The sequence below is a fragment of the Gadus chalcogrammus genome, chromosome 20 (genome assembly GCF_026213295.1).
Source record: "Gadus chalcogrammus isolate NIFS_2021 chromosome 20, NIFS_Gcha_1.0, whole genome shotgun sequence".
NCBI lineage: Eukaryota > Metazoa > Chordata > Actinopteri > Gadiformes > Gadidae > Gadus > Gadus chalcogrammus.
In genome coordinates this window covers 16,900,219-16,924,343 of record NC_079431.1, presented here as the reverse complement: position 1 = coordinate 16,924,343, position 24,125 = coordinate 16,900,219, and the positions used below count along the sequence as shown (strand labels likewise).

General features: G+C 40.8%; 1 protein-coding gene across 1 annotated transcript in view; it reads right to left on the bottom strand.

Annotated features, from left to right (window-relative positions):
• Positions 1–1,916: 1,916 nt before the first annotated feature.
• Positions 1,917–24,125, bottom strand: part of LOC130373629 (calcitonin gene-related peptide type 1 receptor-like) — a 53,193-nt gene continuing 30,984 nt past the window's right edge. The window contains exons 5-13 of the mRNA XM_056580251.1: positions 23,659–23,771; positions 21,041–21,132; positions 16,746–16,872; positions 11,480–11,633; positions 8,037–8,097; positions 7,703–7,769; positions 7,242–7,460; positions 6,807–6,848; positions 1,917–6,521 (exon numbers count right to left, since the gene is read on the bottom strand). Of these exons, the coding sequence (XP_056436226.1) occupies positions 6,411–6,521; positions 6,807–6,848; positions 7,242–7,460; positions 7,703–7,769; positions 8,037–8,097; positions 11,480–11,633; positions 16,746–16,872; positions 21,041–21,132; positions 23,659–23,771 (986 nt within the window). The 3' untranslated portion in view covers positions 1,917–6,410. The remainder of the gene's footprint in view (positions 6,522–6,806; positions 6,849–7,241; positions 7,461–7,702; positions 7,770–8,036; positions 8,098–11,479; positions 11,634–16,745; positions 16,873–21,040; positions 21,133–23,658; positions 23,772–24,125) is intronic.

Sequence of the window (24,125 nt, the reverse complement as noted above, 5' to 3'; positions counted from 1 at the left end):
TTACTCATTTCTTTGCATATGTTTTCTTTTACTTATCTATTATTTTCTTTTATTGTATAACAATGTTTATATGTGAAGCACTTTGAGTCTGCTTTGTGTATGAAAAGTGCTATATAAATAAAGTTGCCTTGCCTTGCCTTGCCTTGATATGCTTCCACTACATAAGCCTTCTAGAACACTAAGATCTTCTGAATTATCCCCAGAGTAAACACGAAACATGGGAAAGCAGGATTTAGCTACTATGCAACAAATAGCTGGAATAAACTCCCTGAGGATTTAAGACTTTTTTTGCTTGTTTTAACCCAAACAAAGTAACACAGATATGTTGAGTTTGTCTTTTTATTTTTTGGGGGGATATTGAAACTGTCTTTCGTGTCCTTCTCAAGCTGCAGCCAAGCTTGCTTCCAGGGAAGTGCAAGGGAGTATAAAACAACAGATAGAGCTTTATGTCCAGGGACTAAAACCACAATGCGTCATCCACATTAAGAACCATCTGTATTCCATCACGATTTGGTCTAGCGGCTATTGCTCCCAAAATAATAAGAACAAATATAACCTTTTTTTCTTCATCCTTGCAATAAAACAATACTATAGAGAAACAGTGATCAAAAACTGCTGATAATACAGTACTATAGAAATACGAGCACACACTGGTTATATTACAGTAGATAGTCCAGCACACAGAAGAATGTACGTCTTTCTGTGTCTCTCTCAAGCCGAAGCCCAGCTTGACTCCAGGGAAAGCATCACTGGAGGAGCTCTCAGCGCAAGATGGAAGGAGCTTTTTTATTGAGTTGAAACCCTTCCTTCACCCTCATTTCCTCTGCTGTTACTGAGAGCTCGCAGGGTGGGGTTGATTAGATAGCAAGCTAAAAGCTAACTAATTGTTGGCGCCTTCTTGTCCTGTGGATGCTTTCAGACTGCTTGAACATCGGGGGTTTGTATGCCAAGCAATTAGCCGTGCATGATTTCATGCAATTAAAGTTTTACTCAAAGCAACTTATTCATTTACTATCTTAATTTATTTAAAAGACAGGGTCAGAGGCAGACAGTTTTCCTGTTGTTTTTGGTCAACCTTTTGCCCAACTTACACTAAGGCCTGAAGGGTAGTTGTGAAAAACAAAAAAGTGCTTTTTTGTTGTTTTTTTCCTCACTGTTGAGGTTGGCGATTAGAAGGTTAAAACTTTGCTCCATGACCGTGAATACTACAAACAAAATTATTATTATTATTTGTATTGTTTATGTTTTGTATTGAAGAGCAACACAAAACCATGGGTCACACCTGACTTAAAAAGGTGGCAAAAATTAAAAAAGAAATCGGAATAATGCCATTGTGGTGTGGACCACTGTGACTGATAAAGAGCAGCTAAAGTGATTAAGATTGAACAATGTTGGATGTTTGAACAAAGTGTAGCAACAAAATATAGGTGTAATGAAGAGGTATAACAACTATTGAATAGCTGAAATAAATGTGAGAAGGTTAAAAGCTTTAATGAAGTTTAAGTGTCCAGCCTGTTCCATTTAACCATAATGCTGTCTTTGGTTTAATTGTTGAGATCATGACTCGACGCCTGACCAACCCTATTCACCCCTAACCATCACTAGAAGGAGCGATCCCTCTTTCTGTCTTCATTCACAACGTTTTCCCCTGATTATTAAGGGAGTATTTCCTAGCTCTTTTGGGGGAATAGGGGGTTGTCATAAAATGTGGCAATGAAGCCTTTTGAGACTGTTACTGTGTGATGAAGGGCTAAACATATAACATTGACTTGACATTGACTTGAGTTTATAGGTGCTATAAAAAAATACCCAAAACAACTGTGACTGCTACAATAACTACCACTACGCAACTACTACACAACTACTTGTGTTTTAATTAAAGTGTTGGTTGGTCTGTTGAAACAATGGTTTCATTTGATTAGCAATTGTCTTCACAAGGTATTAATTTATAGAGTTTATAGAATTTAATAGCTTCAAAATATAGAGTAACTAAACAAAAGTGGTGCACTCTAAACCAATTTCCAATGGGGGTTAATAAGGAGAGCAATTGCAATGTAATATATTGATGTGAAATAATGGCCAATGCATAAAAGTGATTTGGCTAAATAATTGATTGTAGTGCTACTTGATTTAGCTTGTAAGGGGGAATCACAGCAAAGACTTGTAGTTTCTCAAAGGATATAAAAATGTAGTAGCAGAGCATATTGCTAAAGTGATGATACAGTCATAAACGATTTTTTGGTTTATTTTGAATCCAATTAACTTGCTTTCCACCAGCTACAATGGATCAATTACTCCACTCCAGTTACTGCATGAATTATACATTTCTACTACATTTCTACGAAACAATGATTTATTAATAGTTCAATCAGTCTGAAATGAGTTGCAATGCCTTCCACACACAAGGCATTGCACACACTTCCAAACACATTAAATTAATTGTCTGTATGCATGCATGCATGCATTTGTGGGCATGTGTGGTGTTTTTTGCATGAATGTGTGTTGTTTGTGCATGTATTCATTTGAGGGTGTGTTGTTTGTGCATGCATTGGCTAAACATGCATGGCTAAACATGAGGGGAAGCCTGAGCTGTTACCCTTGAGGTCCTCGGCCTTCTGAACAGAACACGTTATCATCTTCCTCTCCTCAACATATCCTGGAGGGAACACTAGTCAACCGCTCCATAGGCCTCAGCCCCAATATCTGAATACCCGGATATTCAATCATTAGGAAGGTATTTCAATTTCAATTCAGTATTCTGATATTTGTTTGGTTTTCATTCATGAAAATGTTTAATGTTCAAACAAGACAATAAGAGTTCAAAAAGCTATACACACTTATAATAACGTGTTGGTTATTTAGTAAACATGAAAATAACAGGCAGCGATGTTATTTATCTTGATCTGTCCCATACAATAGAGCCAGTTATATTCAGCACCGGATGAATAGCACTAGGCCTGAAATATATTAAGAACTTGCCTAAATGTTCAAACCACCTATTTGATTTGTGATCATTCAAAGTAGGCCAGTTGGTCCAGGTTTTATTTCTGGTCGTCTAACAAACTCGGAATCAACTAAGACCGAACTGATAATCGCTGAAGGTTTTGCACAAGTGTAAACCAACTAGCTATAGTGTGTTTGTCGTAGTATGTTATGTATACATTTACAGGAGTTTAGTATTGAGACAACAATAAAATGCATGACAGAAAAGGCACAACTTTGGTCAGGCTTTGCTATGCTGTATTAGTTTAATCAGGTAAACATGCTGTTTTTTTCGTATATAATATAATAACGTATATAATACAACACCATCATGTACATTCAGAGAGTCAACCTTTCCAAAGCCATCTAAAATAAGTAAAGCCAACTAAAAAGTTGAAAAAATACTACATTTGGTAATTTGTTCATATTAACAAACATGTTCTTAGAAAATGGTTATGATGTACATTAAACACGTCTAATAATGTTTCATGAAAACTTTCTAACAATTCATAAAATAATTAATGATGGAAAGGTAAGAAACGTTTGTAAAATAAGTAAAATAATCAAAAACACATTAAGAAGAACAAAAAGCTGCATTGAACATGTCTGACTTCATCAGCTTTGCATTTATATGCTGTAATTCTGAAAGTCATCTATGTGGCTAAAGAGGGAGAAATGCAACCTTTTAATATTAGCCGCATAGCTAACTCATTCCGTGGCAAAACTAAAATGAAATCCATATGGTCTCTGTTGAGGAAAAAAATAGAAAATAAAACATGCAAAACCAAAAGTACGCATCCTATCAGACAAAATTGGGTTGAGCCAAACGTAGCCTCGCCACTAAACGTAACTGAAAAGATGTCAGGATATTGTTAGCCAGTAGACCTTTACTAGGGAAATACTTCTGTGGGAAAAGGTTGGATTACTCGTTAAAATAACCTTCAGGGTTCGTCATAAGTCGTGAAAGAAACCCCCCGCCCCATCCTCAAAGCTGCTGTAAATAATTGAATACTAAGAGTAAGTGCCTCAGAAACCATTTAGTATGATACTGCTGTGATAGTGCATTTCAGTTTAAAACACCGCTTTACAGAGTCCCTCTCTCCCGAGTAATTGTATGCCAGTCAAATAGAACAAATAAACAGAGGGAGGACGATTGACACAGGACGTTAGCAAACTACAATTGAATCAAGGTTCCATTAACGGTCCGCCCCCTTTCATTTGAAACAAACCCCCCAACCCCTCTCTAAAATACAAGCCAACTCTAACCCACCTTATCTTTGCAACAAACACGTAAAAAATTATTAAAAAAAATGGTTGGTTCAGGATCTAAATTAGGCTGATCCATTAGATATTGTGAGAAATGACCCATTACCCTATTTACACATTTATACATAATACATCTGCATGAACACATTGTTGTTGTCCTAGAACATTTGGAGCCATATATAATATCAATTGGAATTTCCCACATGGTTTCACAGATTTTTTTAAATAAATTCTACATCTTTAACCATTAAACGCATACTTAACACAATGCAGCCATGTACGTGACAAATGCTAGACATAAAATCTTGAATGGTCTTACCATCCATAAAACCATGCATAAAAACACCATTGTTTCTGATACCAATGTCTCCAACTATTCAACACGACGGTCATCCATTATCCGAAAATCCTGCATGACACAAGTTGAGTCTGTAGGTGTTGAGTTATGGTTGTGGAAGTAGTGGGGGGGGGGGGGATTACAATGGACCTAGGAACCATTTGATGGCCCTAGGAACCTCAAAGGGGTCCTATTGTTATTTTTTCGACTTTTATGACCTATAAATGTTGTTATAATGATTGATAGTCATGTTTAACCATACTAAAGTGTTAAATAATGACGTACATGCATTTCGACGTATTCCCTGCTGACAGTCTGGGGTGGCTGTGCAGAGCACTAAGCACTCGGGACAACGTTTGCGATTCACTTGTTCACATTTCCGGGAAATCCTCTACGTAGAGGCACTCCTGCCGCGCCCCCATATGCCTGGTCAAATCTGCCCGCGCGCAAGCTTCAAGGAAGGTAACCAATCACAACGGAGTTGGGTTGGCAGGAGGGGGGCGAGGGGGCGGAGAAGCGTTGAAAGAGAAGGCTGAAAGCGCCCAGATGAGAGGAAGAGTTTCCCGAAAATCTACATCGTTTTTTTGTGTATGGTTAAACATGACTATCAATCATTATAACAACGTTTATAGGTCATAAAAGTCGAAAAGCATAATAGGTCCCCTCCCATCAAATGGCCCTAGAAATCTGCAGTGGCTGTGAACTGTGCAGCGGCTCTAGAACCATGCAGCGGCCCTAGAACCCCTCATTGGCCGTAGAACTGTGCAACGGCCTTACAACCACTCATAACCCTAGAACCATGGAGTGGCCCTAGGACTGTGCAGTGGCCCTAGGACTGTGCAGTGGCCCTAGGACTGTGCAGTGGCCCTAGGACTGTGCAATGGCCCTAGGACTTTGCAGGGCCCCTAGAACCATTCAGTGGCCATCTGGCGCGTTTCCACCGGCGGGTGCAGGTCGGTACGGTATGCAAAGGTGCGGCAATGTTCGCATTTCCACCGCCAAAAGTGGGCGGGGTCCGGACTGAGCCATGATGAGCCGTACTCATCTCTCAGTACTCCTCTGTTGGGGAACTGAGATGTCTGAAAGGGTGCCAACAAGTTTGATCTACACACGCCGTCCGTTGATTGGTCAATAGAATCGTCACTTCCGTGCAACACAGTACCCACAAGGTATTGCTGGACAACAACGAAAGCTTCGCTTATTGAAGAAAATGTCGCGCAAAAGTTTGATGTCCTTCTTGGACGTCCTACATTGTTGTTCTTTGTTTATTGTGTGTGTGTGTGTTCTTCTTTTTGGATTTATTAACAGGCTACACTGTGTCAGGCTGCTATGAGGTCACGATGCTTACATAGCTGCCGCGGCTATTGCCTCAGGCTTACACCCCGCCCTACTATAAGAGTACTGACGGCGGTGGAAACGTGAGCAGTAACTGAGCTGGGCTAAACCACACCTTCACTACTAGGCCAAGGCGTGCTGGGCCGAAGTGCAACCGCCGGTGGAAATGCAGCAATAGAACCATGCAGTGGCCCTAGGAATGTGCAGGACCTCTAGAACCATGCAGTGGCCCTAGGACTGTGCAGGGGGCCTAGACGAAATCAGTGACAGCAGGAACCTCCAAAGGCAGCAACCTGCCCAGGAGTTATCAATGGAGGGGTGGAGTGGACGGGCATTGAAGGCTCCTGTGCTTTGGGGCCTTTGAGAAGAGAGATCCCCCATTGGTTCAGGAGTAAATTGTTATCGGCTTTCAAGATTGAAGTCTCAAGGTCGTGGAATCCTTTGCCCTGATGTGTTCTGAGTTGCCGTTGATGCTTTTGTGGCCCTGCACCTATGTTGTGGTTGTGCAGGTGGCCGACTGCATGCCGAAGGACTGGGAGCCCAGCCCGCCGTCAGACTGAATGCGATAGCGCTGCCAGCGTCGCCGTATAACCCCTTGCACCTGCCAAGACAGATACGAAAACAGGTTTTTGTGAAACCAAATGTTACTTCAGGTGAAAACAACTAGTGGTCATAGAAGAATAAATATTTATTCATGATATATATTGTACAAAGACCTACTGAAAAGTAAAAAAAATATTTAAGACAAGTGGGATTTATCTTGAATTAAACAGCGAGACAAACAAAAAAGAGCAAGACAACTTTTGTCTTGCTTTTCACAGCTTAGAGCTTAGTTGCTTCCTTTAGCTCTGTTGTTTATATGAATTGAATGAACACACACACTTACCTGTTTATTAAAAAAGCAGTAGATTGTGGAAACCAGAAGGCCCTGAACAAACAACATTCATGTAAGGTAGGGTCAGTTACTGGGCTGAACTCAATTATTTTGGAGCATCAAATATTTATTTCTGTATAAATATAAATATTTATTTTATATATACATGAAATATACTATAGGGAGACAAGGGAAAGATCGGAAGTGAACGAGAGAAAATCAGAGTGGTGATAAGAGGCACACTTTCTGAGCTGATACAGCTTGTTGCTCAAGTTGCTCAATGTTCTGCGTGATCCACCAGTTATGGACGTTTAGACAGATCTTTCAGCTGATATTTGGCAGGATCATGCTTGGAATGTCTTAATGTATTCCCCTCTGCCCAGAGTTCACCACTAGAAATCACCAGATTTTGGTGTCCGGGTCCACCACTTTATACCAGACGTTTACCTGGTAGTGCATGAAGATTTGCGTGATGTAGTCGTAGATCTCGGAGGCTACGCGTCCCGCGGGCTTGTAGGACAGCAGTAAAAACTGGAGGCCGAGGAGCGGGATGAGGATCAGGGTGGCCCTCACAGCCTTCATGTACAGACTGGACTCTGCCTGGTGGCTCACCTTCAGCTTGGTGATGAGCACCCGCACGATGTGGAGCAGGAAGAAGAGGTTCACCTAGAGATTAACACACTGTTAGCGTAATATTCTTTGTACACTAAAACCACATTTAAAGTGGTGTGTTCTGCTCGCACAAACAAAATGGCAGTTTGGCACCCAAATCCCAGCACCATAAAAAAACCAGATTGGAACATCAGAACATTTGGGGTAATCACATTACTCCACATCAGAAAACAAAAGGGACGAAAAGCCAGTTCAACCTATTTCTTATTAATAAGAATCGAAGAAAACGTTTTCACCAGGAGCGCAGCACAGATGGGTCCATGGATGATGTGGAGAAGAGAGGTGTCAGCGCTGATCCAACAGCTTCAGGAAAGGAGGAAGAGGAATTAAAGGAAGTGAATAAATTACATCACATATCCTCGACACGCCTGCGCACTTAGAGATCGGGTCCCACAACGTATTTTGTGTGGTATCAACTTGGAAAGACTGGCGACGCCTTATTGATTGCTCGCTTAGTGTGTACCAGTGGGTGTTTAATGGAGAAAAGAGAGAGAGAGAGGAAAGAGGATGGGGAAAACAAAGCATCATAATAGCCAGTTATGATACGTACAGTGATGATGCTTCACTTACTTGTCATTGTAGTAGTAGTTTCGAGCAATGGCGTAGATAAAAGCTGGAATGAGCGGGAAGCCTGAAAACCAAGAATGTCAGCCCATATGTTATCAAAACTAGTTATTCTCCAGTCAATCAGCATTTAGCCTGTTATACGTGTAGGAAATAAGCTAATTACTGTACCAACAAATTCATATATGATGATTAAATGACTATTTTACAATAAGCCAAAACCTTTCTAACATTAAAGGGCCTCAATTTTACACATTTTCACCCAGTTGCATGATGGATAGATAGATCTGCTTACCAGCCTACATCGTTACCGTTAATAAAAACAGGGAGGCCGGCTGGCAATAAAATCGCATATCTTTTGAATGCATGAGTAGTTTTAAGCGCAACATATTTAAATTGAATATTGACCAAAGTTTGTAATCAGGGAGATAGTCTCGAGGTAAAGTGTCGGACTTGCCCCTATTCGTCCGAGGTTCAATCCCCACACATTTAGTAATTTAGGAAGGATTACTGGAGAAATCAAACAACTTTTCATGCCTTTTATTTTCTATTGGATAGAATACATATATTTGTCTAAAAATGTGTTGAGAAAATATCCTGGATAGCAATAAATAGCAATTCATTTAATTATTCATCATCTAATCTTAATCTTCGACCCTTAGTGAAAATATAGGCTGTTTGTACTTCCTATATGTACATTTATGACAAAATCTTGAGGACTAGGCTTGGCGGAACCTTCTGAAGGTACACTTGTTTCTGACAGATGGACTTCTCTGAAACACCGATCAAGTAAGCCTGAGGGCCCTATTTTAACGGTCTGAAACGCAAGTGGGAAGCGCAAAGCGCAAGTAGCTTTGTGGGCGGTTCTACGGCGCTATCGCTATTTTACAGGCGGATAAATGACACTTGCGTCGCGGCGCAAGTGTCAAAAGGGTTGGTCTGAAGCAGCCTAGTTACCCGTAGGTGTGGTTTGGGCGTAACGTCCAACAAACCAATGAGAGTGCCAGCGCCCATCCCCTTTAACGCCCCGTGCCCACTACCTCCGTCCGTTGACTGATCCCCATTGACTTTGAATGGGGACGGACACGCAATGCATTGTGGATCCGTCCGTGCCGTTGGAGCCTTCGGCTCCGTCAGAAAGTTGAAAAATGTTCAACTTTTTCGGCAGCGACGGATCCGTCATCCAATCAGATCGCGTATTCAAATTTAAGCCCTGTGACGCGACTCGGGCTCTGACGATACTAGAAAGCGGGAAAGCGGGTCATCTTGCCTCGCAACAAGCAGGAAGAAGCGGGAAGAACCCGGCAAACCGATTTGATTGGCTGACGGATGCATCTGCAAAGAATACTCGCCCATCAGTCAGCAACGCCTTCCCACGTCCGTTGACTGACGGAGGTAGTGGGCATGTAGGGTTAGAGCCATGAGCGCATTTGAATCGGACGAGTTGATATTTTGACAGCGCGTCTGCAGTCTCCGATGAGACAGATGCACATGAATTTCAAACTGCAAATGGCTCAGTTTATTGCCAAATAATATGGCCTAATACACACATGGAATAAGGGGTTTTCTTCCACAACTTCAGAAATACTGAGTCCTCAAATAAATTTCGGCAAAAAAAACCCTATATGATATAACATATGATATGCGGTAACTGTGGTTATATTTAATGATATACGCAGTACATTATAAACATTGTTTCTTATCAGTATTGTATGCTATCCTAATATGCATGTGTCCCCGCGGTAATAGACATTGCCATTGATTGTACTTTGCGTTACGTGTTTAGTTTGCGTGTGTTTAAACAGAGCACACACGCGCGCCCGCATTCATTCATTATTTTTAACACTCACTCGCGGTAAAACAATGTTTTTCACGATCAAATACTCATCAATCCTAAAAGTTATGGGCATATAGGCCTACACGATGTCTCTGTCAAGAAAATATGTGTTTGCTGTACGGTGTTTGCAGATGCATTGATTTAAAAGTACAACTTATTACCGCTGCATCAGCTGTTCCCAAATAATTTACCAAGAATGTGCGGCTAGGTAGATGGGAGAAGCAAAGTGTATGCGCGAGGTGCACAAGCAATCCGTATGCATCGCATGCGCATGTATGCATGCGCCCTTAAAATAGCATCTGAACAACGCGCCACTGACTTTAAACCAGGTATTTCCTGGTCAGTAGCGCAATGGTATTCAGAAACGGCAAAATACCGTTTGCGCCAGAACACGCCTCCTCCTTCCGCCGAACCGCCCCTTGGGGCGCATGATCAATCCCTAATTTACCGGCGAGTGGCGGTGGTGGGAAAAGAACGCTCTGCGCCAGTTGTAAACTAGCAACGACACATGCGCCAGTGACTAAGTCACTTGCGCCGGATGCAAGATAGGGCCCTGACAGTTAGCAGTTAGGTTAGTTTGGTCGGATAAGTTTTCATGGTTACTTAGCGGAGATTCCCTTAAGTCACGTTAATGGAACGCAACTCTAGCTGAAAGTAGTGAGGCTAACGCAGCTTGCCTCCTACATCCGTCCGTCAATGGACGACAGAAGGCGTGTCTGACGGATGGGAGAGTGGTATTTGCTGTGGGAGCCACGATCTGATTGGCTGACGGATCCGTCGCAGCCTGAAAAGTTAAAATTTTCTCAACTTCTGAACACAAGAGACAGAGCCGACGGAACGGACGGACCCACAATGCATTTCGGGATCGCCCCATGCAAAGTCAATGAGATCCGTCAACGGACGGATGCAGTGGGCAAGGGGTGTAAGCAAAATAAGCCTGGTTTTGCCTTTAGCTTGGTTGATGGAATAACCCTCGGGTTGGTGGATCTATTAATCAATCAATCAATAAACTTTAATGTCATTGCACATGTTACAGAGCAACGAAAAAGACCAGTTACATTCCGTCCAAGAAACATAAAAGACAGTTTGGGGAGACAGGACGGAGAGACTGTCAGGCGCTTGTTTGACAAGAAACATGCTGCCCGCGTTAGAAAATAAAATAAAAAGCTAAACAGGAGGGTAATGAGGGAAAAAAAAGTGAATACCTAAACTATGCTCCTCTAAGGGGGAGCACAGTGTAGGGATTAGCAAAAAACACCTCAGCACATAAGCAACATATCAAAAACATCACAAACACATGTGGGAGGGGGGAAGGGTTTCGGGGAGGGGAGGTGTCACAGCTCAGACCCCGGGAGGTGGACGCAGCCAACAGGCGCATCGCATCACTCAAGGCATACTGTACTGTAACGAGGGACGGAGAGGGGGGGGGAGTCCAGTAGGCGGAGTATCCATCATAGATCTGGGTGGATATATGCCACGTGTAATGTCAATAATGGTTAAATTTAGTAAATGTCTTGCAATCGCAGAACAACATCAAACCTGATGGTAAAATGGGGGTGCCTCAAGAAGACATGCCTGATTATTTGAATGGAAGTTGATGGTGATGACCTACCCCATCCTAAGAGATAGTACCACATCAGGTGCTGCTTCCTGGCAAACACGGCCACCACGATCAACGTGTGCAGGTAGATTCCCTCACACAGCATCCAGAAGTAGTTACACCCAAACAGGTACAGGTGTATTAAATGGGCCACCTTGCAACTTGTCTGGGGACAGCAAGAGGAATGGCTATAGGTACATTGACAGGAAGTCATTAAGAAGACAGTTTTATCCAATGTGACTTGCAAGTGAGGCATGGAAAAATCTGAAAGCAAGTTGATTTGCAACTTCACTACAGACAGAGGATTGAAGAGCAGCTTGCATACGGGCATGCATACACTGGAAAAAGCCTTCTGTTGAACCAATTAAAAAAAACAAGGGTAATGGTTCACATCTATATTACATAACTTCAGCCAATGACAAATATATAGCTTGCCTCAAACAATATTTCCTATGTTCATAAAAACAAAATAATACAACTTGGCACCAAGTATAATTATATTCTTTGAATGAAGTTAATACATTTAAATCGTATGTTAAATCCTAAACAAAAAAATATTGATTCACTCCAACAATTGTTCAGGGACTGGACTTTGTATTTCTCATTTAAGAAATATCTATCAGAAATAATTTGTTTTATCCAATCAAAAAGATTACAATTTAATCAAACAATTGTTTCTCATTTAAACATGAACATTTTTAAACATAAGATATTTTAGTATACATCATCATCATCTATTTTTCCCGCTCGGCTCTCGCCGCTTCATGGCATTGGGGCTCTTCTGTCTGGATTCGACATCACATCGCGACATCAGTCAGGGTTAGGTGCTTTGTCAAAGACACCTCGAAACTCTGCTTGGTGAAGCCGGGGATCGAACCAACAACCTTCAGGTTACCAGCCAACCCGCTCTACCACCTGAAATACTGCCGCCACACACTATACAATATATATTAACAATCTAAATGGCAGTGTTAGACCTACTCCAGACCTCCCTCCAGACACAGACAGACTGTCCTAGCTCACAGAACCAGTGAGTCATCGTCACTCTGGTCAAGGCTAGTGCTTTCACCTCAAAAAGTCGCCAAAAGTCACCAATAGCAGCTGAAAAAGAAGCTAGATTTGTCGCTTGTCGCTGTTTTGAAAAAAAGTCGCCAAAGGGGTCTGAAAAGTAGCTAAATATAGCGACAAAATCGCTAAGTTGGGAACACTGCGGTTTGGTCCAGTAGTCGTAAGCGTCTTTGTATTTAATGCGCATGCGCAGGCTTGTACGTAACCTTGAAATTGTACATTTGTCTGAACAAATATTTCTAAATTGAGCTCCTAATCAAATATAACAGTGTTTTAGGAAGAAAACAAAAAAAAATGATTTGGATTGAATGACAAAATTATTAATCAGTTGAATACACAACCTTAAAATTTAAAACAAAACAACCTACATTTGTCAAAATGGATATTTCTTAATTGAGCTCCTAATTAAAAATATCTATATTTCACAGTATTTTGAAATAAAAAAAAGTTATTTTAAAAATAAAACAAAAAATGTTTATTTGAATTGAATTACAAAATAATAATCAGATGAAGTACGGCTTAAAACCCTTTTTCCAGTGTAGGAGATAAATCAAAAGTGGTGTTTTTCCATTATTAGGAAGTATTTATTTTTATTTACGTGGATTTAGTTGTTTTACGTGCTTGAAATTGGTACAAACTTGTTCATCAAATGTTGTGATCAAACAGTTATCACTGTCGGAGTTGTTAAATGTAGTACACTGGAAAAAGCCTTCTGTTGAACCAATTAAAAAAAACAAGGGTAATGGTTCACATCTATATTACATAACTTGAGCCAATGACAAATATATAGCTTGCCTCAAACAATATTTCCTATGTTCATAAAAACACAATAATACAACTTGGCACCAAGTATAATTCTATTCTTTGAATGAAGTTAATACATTTAAATCGTATGTTAAATCCTAAACAAAAAAATATTGATTCACTCCAACAATTGTTTCTCATTTAAGAAATATCTATCAGAAATAATTAGTTTTATCCAATCAAAAAGGTTACAATTTAATCAAACAATTGTTTCTCATTTAAACATGAACATTTTTAAACATAACATATTTTGGTATACATCTTCATCATCATGTTTTCCCGCTCGGCTCTCGCCGCTTCATGGCCTTGGGGCTCTTCTGTCTGGATTCGACATCACATCGCATTCGACATCAGTCAGGGTTAGGTGCTTTGTCAACGACACCTCGATACTCTGCTTGGTGAAGCCGGGGATCGATCCAACAACCTTCAGGTTACCAGCCAAACCGCTCTACCACCTGAGCTACTGCCTCCACACAATATATATACAATACAATACAATATATATTAACAATCTAAATGGCAGAGTTAGACCTACTCCAGACCTCCCTCCAGACACAGACAGACTGTCCCAGCTCAAAGAACCAGTGAGTCATCGTCACTCTGGTCAAGGCTAGTGCTTTCACCCCAAAAAGTCGCCAAAAATCACCAATAGCAGCTAGATTTGTCCCTTGTCGCTGTTTTGAAAAAAAGTCGCCAAAGGGGTCTGAAAAGTAGCTAAATATAGCGACAAAATCGCTAAGTTGGCAACACTGCGGTTTGGTCCACACTGGAAAAAGGGTTTTATGCCGCACTTCATCTGATTATTATTTTGTAATTCAATTCAAATAAACATTTTTTGTTTTATTTTTAAAATAACTTTTTTTTATTTCAAAATACTGTGAAATATAGATATTTTTAGTTAGGAGTTCAATTGAGAAATATCTATTTTGACAAATGTAAAATGTCAAGGTTACGTACAAGCCTGCGCATGCGCATTAAATACAAAGACGCTTACGACTACTGGACCAAACCGCAGTGTTGCCAACTTAGCGATTTTGTCGCTATATTTAGCTACTTTTCAGACCCCTTTGGCGACTTTTTTTCAAAACAGCGACAAGCGACAAATCTAGCTTCTTTTTCAGCTGCTATTGGTGACTTTTGGCGACTTTTTGAGGTGAAAGCACTACCCTTGACCAGAGTGACGATGACTCACTGGCGGCAGTAGCTCAGGTGGTAGAGCGGGTTGGCTGTTAATCTGAAGGTTGTTGGTTCAATCCCCGGCTTCACCAAGCAGTGTATCGAGGTGTCTTTGGCAAAGCACCTAACCCTGACTGATGTCGCGATGTGATGTCGAATCCAGACAGAAGGGCCTCAAGGCCATGAAGCGTCGAGAGCCGAGCGGGAAAAAATGATGATGATGTATACAATAATGAGAAACAATTGTTTGATTAAATTGTAATCTTTTTGATTGGATAAACCAAATTATTTCTGATAGATATTTCTTAAATGAGAACCAATTGTTGGAGTGAATCAATATTTTTTTGTTTAGGATTTAACATACGATTTAAATGTATTAACTTCATTCAAAGAATAGAATTATACTTGGTGCCAAGTTGTATTATTTTGTTTTTATGAACATAGGAAATATTGTTTGAGGCAAGCTATATATTTGTCATTGGCTCAAGTTATGTAATATAGATGTGAACCATTACCCATGTTTTTTTTACTTGGTTCAACAGAAGGCTTTTTCCAGTGCAGTAGTCGTAAGCGTCTTTGTATTTAATGCGCATGCGCAGGCTTGTACGTAACCTTGAAATTGTACATTTGTCTGAACAAATATTTCTAAATTGAGCTCCTAATCAAATATAACAGTGTTTTAGGAAGAAAACAAAAAAAAATGATTTGGATTGAATGACAAAATTATTAATCAGTTGAATACACAACCTTAAAATTTTACATTTGTCAAAATGGATATTTCTTAATTGAGCTCCTAATTAAAATATCTATATTTCACAGTATTTTGAAATAAAAAAAAGTTATTTTAAAAATAAAACAAAAAATGTTTATTTGAATTGAATTACAAAATAATAATCAGATGAAGTACGGCTTAAAACCCTTTTTCCAGTGTACACTGGAAAAAGGGTTTTAAGCCGTACTTTCCAGTGTACACTGGAAAAAGGGTTTTAAGCCGTACTTCATCTGATTATTATTTTGTAATTCAATTCAAATAAACATTTTTTGTTTTATTTTTAAAATAACTTTTTTTTATTTCAAAATACTGTGAAATATAGATATTTTTAATTGGGAGCTCAATTAAGAAATATCAATTTTGACAAATGTAAAATTTTAAGGTTGTGTATTCAACTGATTAATAATTTTGTCATTCAATCCAAATATTTTTGTTTTGTTTTCTTACTAAAACACTGTTATATTTGATTAGGAGCTCAATTTAGAAATATTTATTCAGACAAATGTACAATTTCAAGGTTACGTACAAGCCTGCGCATGCGCATTAAATACAAAGACGCTTACGACTACTGGACCAAACCGCAGTGTTGCCAACTTAGCGATTTTGTCGCTATATTTAGCTACTTTTCAGACCCCTTTGGCGACTTTTTTTCAAAACAGCGACAAGCGACAAATCTAGCTTCTTTTTCAGCTGCTATTGGTGACTTTTGGCGACTTTTTGAGGTGAAAGCACTGGCCTTGACCAGAGTGACGATGACTCACTGGTTCTGTGAGCTAGGACAGTCTGTCTGTGTCTGGAGGGAGGTCTGGAGTAGGTCTAACTCTGCCATTTAGATTGTTAATATAAATTGTATATTGTGTGGTGGCAGTAGCTCAGGTGGTAGAGCGGGTTGGCTGGTAACCTGAAGGTTGTTGGTTTGATCCCCGGCTTCACCAAGCAGAGTATCGAGGTGTCTTTGACAAAGCACCTAACCCTGACTGATATCGCGATGTGATGTTGAATCCAGACAGAAGCGCCCCAAGGCCATGAAGCGGCGAGTTGAAGATGATGTATACAAAAATATGTTATGTTTAAAAATGTTCATGTTTAAATAAGAAACAATTGTTTGATTAAATTGTAATCTTTTTGATTGGATAAAACAAATTATTTCTGATAGATATTTCTTAAATGAGAAACAATTGTTGGAGTGAATCAATATTTTTTTGTTTAGGATTTAACATACGATTTAAATGTATTAACTTCATTCAAAGAATAGAATTATACTTGGTGCCAAGTTGTCTTATTTTGTTTTTATGAACATAGGAAATATTGTTTGAGGCAAGCTATATATTTGTCATTGGCTCAAGTTATGTAATATAGATGTGAACCATTACCCTTGTTTTTTTTAATTGGTTCAACAGAAGGCTTTTTCCAGTGTAGCTTGTATTTTTTGGGGGTATATTCTGCTCAAGTACTCACTGGGTTCCTCAGCACCAACTCCTGGTTGAATGCTATTTTCTTCAACCAGATGATGGTTATAACAGAATTCAGAACAAAGGAAAAGAACATGTTTTTGTGGAGGGTGATCCGTTGGCAACTCAAGCTCCTGCAATGATGGAAAAAAACAATTTAAGTATGCCGCTCTGAAATGTATTCTAAAGTATAAGGACATTGTCTTTCAAATGAATGAATTAACTATCTTACTAAACACTATTTTCTTCAGGTATAACTGCATATATACACACAGTATCTCACAAAAGTGAGTACACCCCTCACATTTTTGTAATTATTTTATTAAATCTATTCATTGGACAAAACTGAAGAAATACAACTTTGATACAATGTAAAGTAGTCAGTGTACAGCTTATATAACATTGTAAATGTAATGTCCCCTCAAAATAACTCAACACACAGCCATTAATGTCTAAACTGCTGGCACCAAAAGTGACTACACCCCTAAATTAAAATGTCCAAATATGGCCAAAAGTGTTAATATTTTGTGTGGCCACCACTATTTTCCAGCACTTAACCCTCTTGGGCAAGGAGTACACCAGAGCTTCACAGGTTGCCACTGGAATCCTCATCCACTCGTCCTTGAGGACATCACGGAGCTGATGGATGTCAGAGACCTTGCACTCCTCCACCTTCCGTTTTAGGATGCTCAATAAGGTTTAGGTCTGGAGACATGCTCAGCCAGTCCATCACAATTACCGTCAGCTTCTTTAGCAAGGCGGTCATCTTGGAGGTGTGTTTGGGGTCGTTATCATGCTGGAAAACTGCCCTGCAGCCCAGTTTCCAAAGAGAGGGGATCATGCTCTGCTTCAGTATTTCACAGTACATGTTGGCCTTTATGATTCCCTCAATAAACTGTAGTTTCCCAGTGCCAGCAGCAGTCATGCAGCCCCAGACCACCATGCTTGACTGTAGGCAAGACAAACTTGTCTTCGTACTCCTCACCTGGTTGCCGCCACACATGATTGACACCAGGGCTGTAGTGGAGGGTAAACGCACATAAACGCAGTTTACGCACCTCTGGAATTTAGGAAATAGCGTTTACGCACCTCTAAATAGCGTTTACGCACCTCTAAGTGGCGTTTACGAACTTCAAAGTTCCCTGTGCCTTGTATTCTTCCATTGGAATAATCGGAAATAAATTTAGTATAATTTTAAAACACCTAAAACAAAGTTTCAAATTGTTGAACAAATAAACGCTGTAATCTGAATCATTTTCATCTGCGCTGTAGGCCTATGCTATTATGGTCTGTGACCCTCCAATCAGTGCCTTGCGGCTGCGGCGGCGACACCAATCAGGATCCAGGAAAATATGTAAACAGGAAGTATGTAAACACATGGCCCTACGCGTTGTGGATTATCATGCCTGCCTACCTGTCATTAATAAGCCATGGATATCAGGCGATTTTTTGAAGAGACCTTCGAGTGCTCCCACTCCAACAGAAGCCCGAAAAAGGCCTCAAGTACAAAGTAAGACTGAAGATGATCAATTCACATGAGTTGTTTTTGTGATTTATAAATCAATTTTACTTGACGAACTATTAAATGACTACGAGCATTCAGATTGGCCAATGCGTAGTCATGCTATCCGTGTACTGCCCCTGTCAAGGTGAGCGAAAGTCAGTCAGAGTTTTACTATCCATATCAAACTTCGGTTTTGGCGTATCAACTTCGCTATAGCTCGGTCGCCATGTTAAAGCCTCAATTTGGAGATGCGAGGTTGGCGGTTGCAGCCGTGGACTCCGCGGCTGAACCGTGGATCGGGCGGATGACGCGACAAAAAAATATATTTTAATTAAATTCGGGCGGTTGGCGGTTAAATCGATAAAAATATTTATCAATATTTTTATTTTATTATTTATTTTCTTTTAAGTTATTTTCCCAGCAAACTGGCCTGTTCCCCTAGACTAGAGGAACCGTATGGGGAATCCAAGTTGAAACAACTTGCCCAAAAGTTCAGACTTGATGACAGAAAAATTCTTGAAGGCTATAGGGATTTTAAGGATAACTCAAGCATCATTCCAGAAAACCTTGCACCACTCCTGAATATCGACCATCTCATTCCAGTTAGCACTGCTGAGTGTGAGAGGGGGTTCAGCTAAATGAACATCATAGTGTGCCCCCTGAGATGCAGTCTGCACTTCATGGTCACAGCGTCGTCCTTGATGTTTATTCAACTGAATGGCCCACCACTCAGCCACCACAAAGTTCAATCCAACACGTATGTGAAGTCCTGGCTGGTGAAGCACAGGGGAGCCATGAACCCCAGAACACACCCCTGCAAGGCAGGACCTGACGTGGGGGACATGAGGCCCTCTGGGCACTACTGTGAAAAGCATGCTAATACACACACATGCCATAGATATAGTTCTTAATCTACACATACCTTTCTTTACTGTTGAAATTTGAATAACTTGAATAAACTACAAACACATTCATTGACTGTCATTGATTGATTTAATATGACTTTAATTGATAACATAATGGAATATAGCCAGGCTAGCCTTACAGAGTCGCAACACTTTGCGTTGCGTTGCGTTGTGTCGAGGTCGGTCTGATCACAAAATTCATAGTTTACCCACCTCTAATTTGACCACTACAGCCCTGATTGACACCATCTGAACCAAATAGGTTGACCTTGGTCTCATCAAACAACGGGACATGGTTCCAGTAATACATGTCTTAGTCTGTGTCCAGTTTTCACTAAGCTACCTACTATAGCTCAATAAACTCCCCACTGGAAGGGTTTCAGGATAAGTACGGCGGATACAACTCGAGTAACTTTATGGACTTTTATTGCACTCACACAAACAATAAGCACCCACGCGCTAGGTAGCCTGACTACCAAGTGCGCTAGCCCCTCAAGTTGGCAATAACTGTTAGTTAGACAGATAAATAGATAGGTTGTAAACCTGCAATGAAAACACAAACACAAAACCCAGAATTAACCAATGAAATTATACAAACATTCCCGTGACATTAATTCTTGATTTCAGTTACTAGCATGCTAGTTTATAATCACTCACCGGCAAGGCGTACTAGTCTGACCATCAATTGTATAAAATGCGACCTAAAGGCGTGGCCACCTGTGCACTGGGACTAATCGCGCATACACAGACACACAGTATGGAGATCAGGAAGGACAATAAACAAACCTGTAACCTGGTATAATTATAACATATATAAAATACAACATAAAATATGCCTGCATTTGGAATAAGGTGGTAAATGTTGGTACTTATTTCCTCAAATACCCTAGAACGTAATTATAACATCTATCACTTCCAATATATAATAAAGTAACAGTAACACTTACTGGGAAGTTCTACAGTCTGCTTATCTTCAGCAAAATCTTTGCAGGATTCCTTGTGCATAATTTTTAGAAGAGGCTTCTTTCTGGGACGACAGCCATGCAGACCAATTTGATGCAGTGTGCGGTGTATGGTCTGCCCACTGACAGGCTGACCCCCCACCCCTTTAACCTCTGCACCAACTGGCAGCACTCCTACGTCTATTTTCCAAACCAAATAAACCTCTGGATATGACGCTCAGCATGATCAGAGGCTGAGCATGATCCCCTCTCTTCGTAAACTCTCTTCCAGCATAATACCGACCCCACACACACCTCCAAGACGACCACTGCCTTGCTAAAGAAGCTGGCGGTAAACATGATGGACTGGCTGAGCATGTCTCCAGACCTACACCCTATTGAGTATCCTAAAACAGAAGGTGGAGGAGCGCAAGGTCTCTAACATCCATAAGCTCTGTGATGTCCTCAAGGACGAGTGGATGAGGATTCCAGTGGCAACCTGTGAAGCTCTGGTGAACTCCATGCCCAAGAGGGTTAAGGCAGTGATGGAAATAATGTTGGCAACACAAAATATTAACACTTTGGGCCCAATTTAGACATTTTAACTTAGGGGTGTACTCACTTTTGGTGCCAGCGGTTTAGACATTAATGGCTGAGTGTTGAGTTATTTTTAGGGGACAGTACATTTACACTGTTATACAAGCTGTACACTGACTACTTTACATTGTATCAAAGTGTAAATTCTTCAGTGTTGTGCCATGAATAGATTTAATAAAATATTTATAAAAATGTGAGGGGTGTACTCACTTTTGTGAGATACTGTATCTATATATATATATTTCTGTGTCTGTAAAAGTTATACATATATACAGTATATAGAAAACTAGTATGAGGAGTTAGAAAAGCTTTTTAGAGTGTCAAGTGTATGAAACTTATTTTTCTACGCACATACTTGAAATAGAAGAATATTCCAAGCGAGATTATCAGGGAGATAATCGACAGCCCATGTCCAAAGTACGCCAAGTACATGAAATTCATTGCAGTCTGGAGGCAAAAGTAGAAAATAGTATTGTGCGTTTTTGTTAAAAACATTGAGCGAGAGAAGATTACTGAGAAGCCATTAGTGTAAATTGTTAGGGACATTAACTATTTACTGATGTGTCATTAAATCAAAAAGTATGTGCTCCCTGTTGGATGCCTTTGTAGGAGGACTTTAACGTATTCAGCAACATCCGAGACCAAGACTTGTTAATGGTTTTAATTTAGCCATAATGCTGCGTTCACACCAAAAGACACATTTGTCGCCCGTTTGCCTTGTCGCCCAAGTTTTGTGACGCGACAAATCATAATCCGTCGCTGTGCAAGTTTTATCAGGCGAATATGTCACGCCACATCTTTTGCCCGCCAACGGTGCTTCATGCCAATTCATTCTCAACCTTGGCCGAGATAACCACCATTGCATGTCTTTACCTGTTGTGGAAGAGGGTGAGACAATATCTGTAATAATATCCCGTCCAAAAGCTGTGTGTGCATCCGGATGGCCGTTGCTGGGGGAGCTCTCGTGGGGATTGGGCTTTGCGGGGTTTGTTGTAGTTACCGGCGTTGCTGTGGTTTCCGGTCATGTTTGTTCAAACGGTTTATTAACGGTGGTATCTAATGAATCACTGTCCAATCAATACTTCATTCACTGCCTCTTCCGTGGTCATTACAATATTTATAATTATAATATTGTTCTCCGACGTTTCTCCCTCTTCCAGAACAGGTAAAGACATGCAATGTTGGTCATCTCGGCCATGGTAGAGAATGAATTGGCATGAAGCACCGTTGGCGAGCAAAAGATGTGGTGCGACAAATTCGCCAGATAGAACTTGCACAGTGACGGATTATGATTTGTGGTCCGACAAAACTTGGGCGACAACGAGCCCAAGCATTTAAAGTTCATTCAGATATACATGTAATTAAGGAGCAAGTAGGAATTAGGGCCATCTTTCTAGAGCAAAGGTCGTCAACAGGGGGTCTGCGGAGGTAATGCAGGGGGGTCGCGAAAGTTTTGGTTGATTAAACAAGTATTTTATATTCCCCCCGCAATTTTTCCACAAATTGATGTCTTTAAATATACATTAACATGAATCCAACACACCAGCCGCGTTTACATGGACACTTCTGATCCGATTTCTAATCGGAATAGATCTATTCCTATCATGCGATCCGAATGGCATTTACAAAAGTGGTAAGCGTACGTTCGTATGTCTCTAACGCACACCTGACACATCATGTTGTGGTCACAGCAGTCTGCTGTGTTTTCCTCCTCCTGGGTCTGCCACTCCTCCTGTCTGTCTCACTTCACACCTGGCCCTCATCTGCAATCATGCTCACCTGGTCTTCATCTCCAATCAACTCCACTTCATAAACCCTTGGATTCCCTGCTGTCGGTGCCAGATCGTACTACGCACTACAGTGGTAATGATACATGCCTGGCTCCAGTAATTCTTGTTACCTCGCCCTCGCCCTCGCTCTCTCGTCTCTTGTTGTTTTTTGAACACAACCCAACTCTGTTTTCCTCTGCCTGCAGTTATCCGGATCCCTCACTCCAGCTCGCCTGCCTCGCTCTCCCCCCAGCTACCTCATCCACTACCTGCTCCCCCGCCTCATTCAATAAACCCTTTTTTCATCAATTCAACATCGTCTCCGTCTGCTCTTGGGTTCAGCATCGTTTATCATATAACATCAGGACTGGCTGCGACATTTTTATGCATTTGATTTTAATGAAAGCCCAGCAGGAGAGAGCTTTTCTCTGCCTGCTCCTTCAATTAAGACGAAGGACAGCACAGCGACTCATCCGGTCTTTATATCTAACCCCTCCTCCACCGCAAACTATACGTATTTGGATGAGAATGCGCAGCCAAGACTGTTGGCAGAGAGAGAGTGCTGTTATGTAAGGGATAATGTACAGAACGCCGGCAATCATTGGGAAAATAAGCGATCAGCAGAGAAATAGTCCATCAAAGTCGTTGACGTCGCTAGCCACCGGATGTTATGTAAATTAAGCACATAAGCTGCATTACCCCCACATAGCCACAAGGGAGCAGGATCAAACATATAAGCTGTAATTACTACACACAGCCAGAAGGGAGCAGGATCAAACATAAAAGCTGTAATAACTACTCCAGCCACAGAAGGCAGCATCTTTAACACATATGAGGAAGCCGGAGCTAATATGTCACATAGCCTACTCGATACAAGCACAGAGCTGGAGCCAGATGAGGTCAGAAACATATGGCAGCTAGTGGTGGATTTAATGATTCGTTTACGTGAACCAGTTCGCGTCAGTCAGTTCGCCAAGAGGAGTCGTTCGTTAGTTCAGTCCGTCCAGTTTCCGTTACCGGTAGCGGTGAATCGCATTATGAAATACACCCATTGCATGGTTCTCAGCTGAGTCAGTCAGACTTGGTGCTACCGGAAACTCGACTGAACTGGTTCAGTCGAGTCCAGGCATAGTGCAGTGTGTGAATGCACCCAGTAAATTTCGGCAGGGAATCGGACACCAAATCCACTGCCCAATAGACCTACTTTCTTTCCATGTTCGGCATGTGCATTGCAGCGGGTGTAGTTTGACCACGTCCCGCCGCTTTTGGGATTGATGAACCAACTGCCATTGTCAGAGCAGATCTTCACGGCCATTTCTGTATGTCAAAGGGAAAATTTGCATTTATGATGCTCATTTTGTGCTTACTGGAACCACTTGGTCAGCAAAAGCTTATTTGGCTTTGACTTATTAGTGTTGTTGCAAAGCAAACCACACTAATGTTATCATGTTTCTTATCATTAGCAAAGTAAATCATGTCACAGGGTCAATTTCAAATAACCATTGCAGCTTCTCAGAGAGCTATTTTTTGTAATGGAAGAAAATGGGGAAAAAACGCTGACTTCAACCATTCTGAAGGTGAACAACTCAAAGCTGTCAAGGTTGGCACACGTATAGAAACCACACGGAACCAACCAAGTACCTCTTTGGCGGCAGGAGGCACTATAAAGCC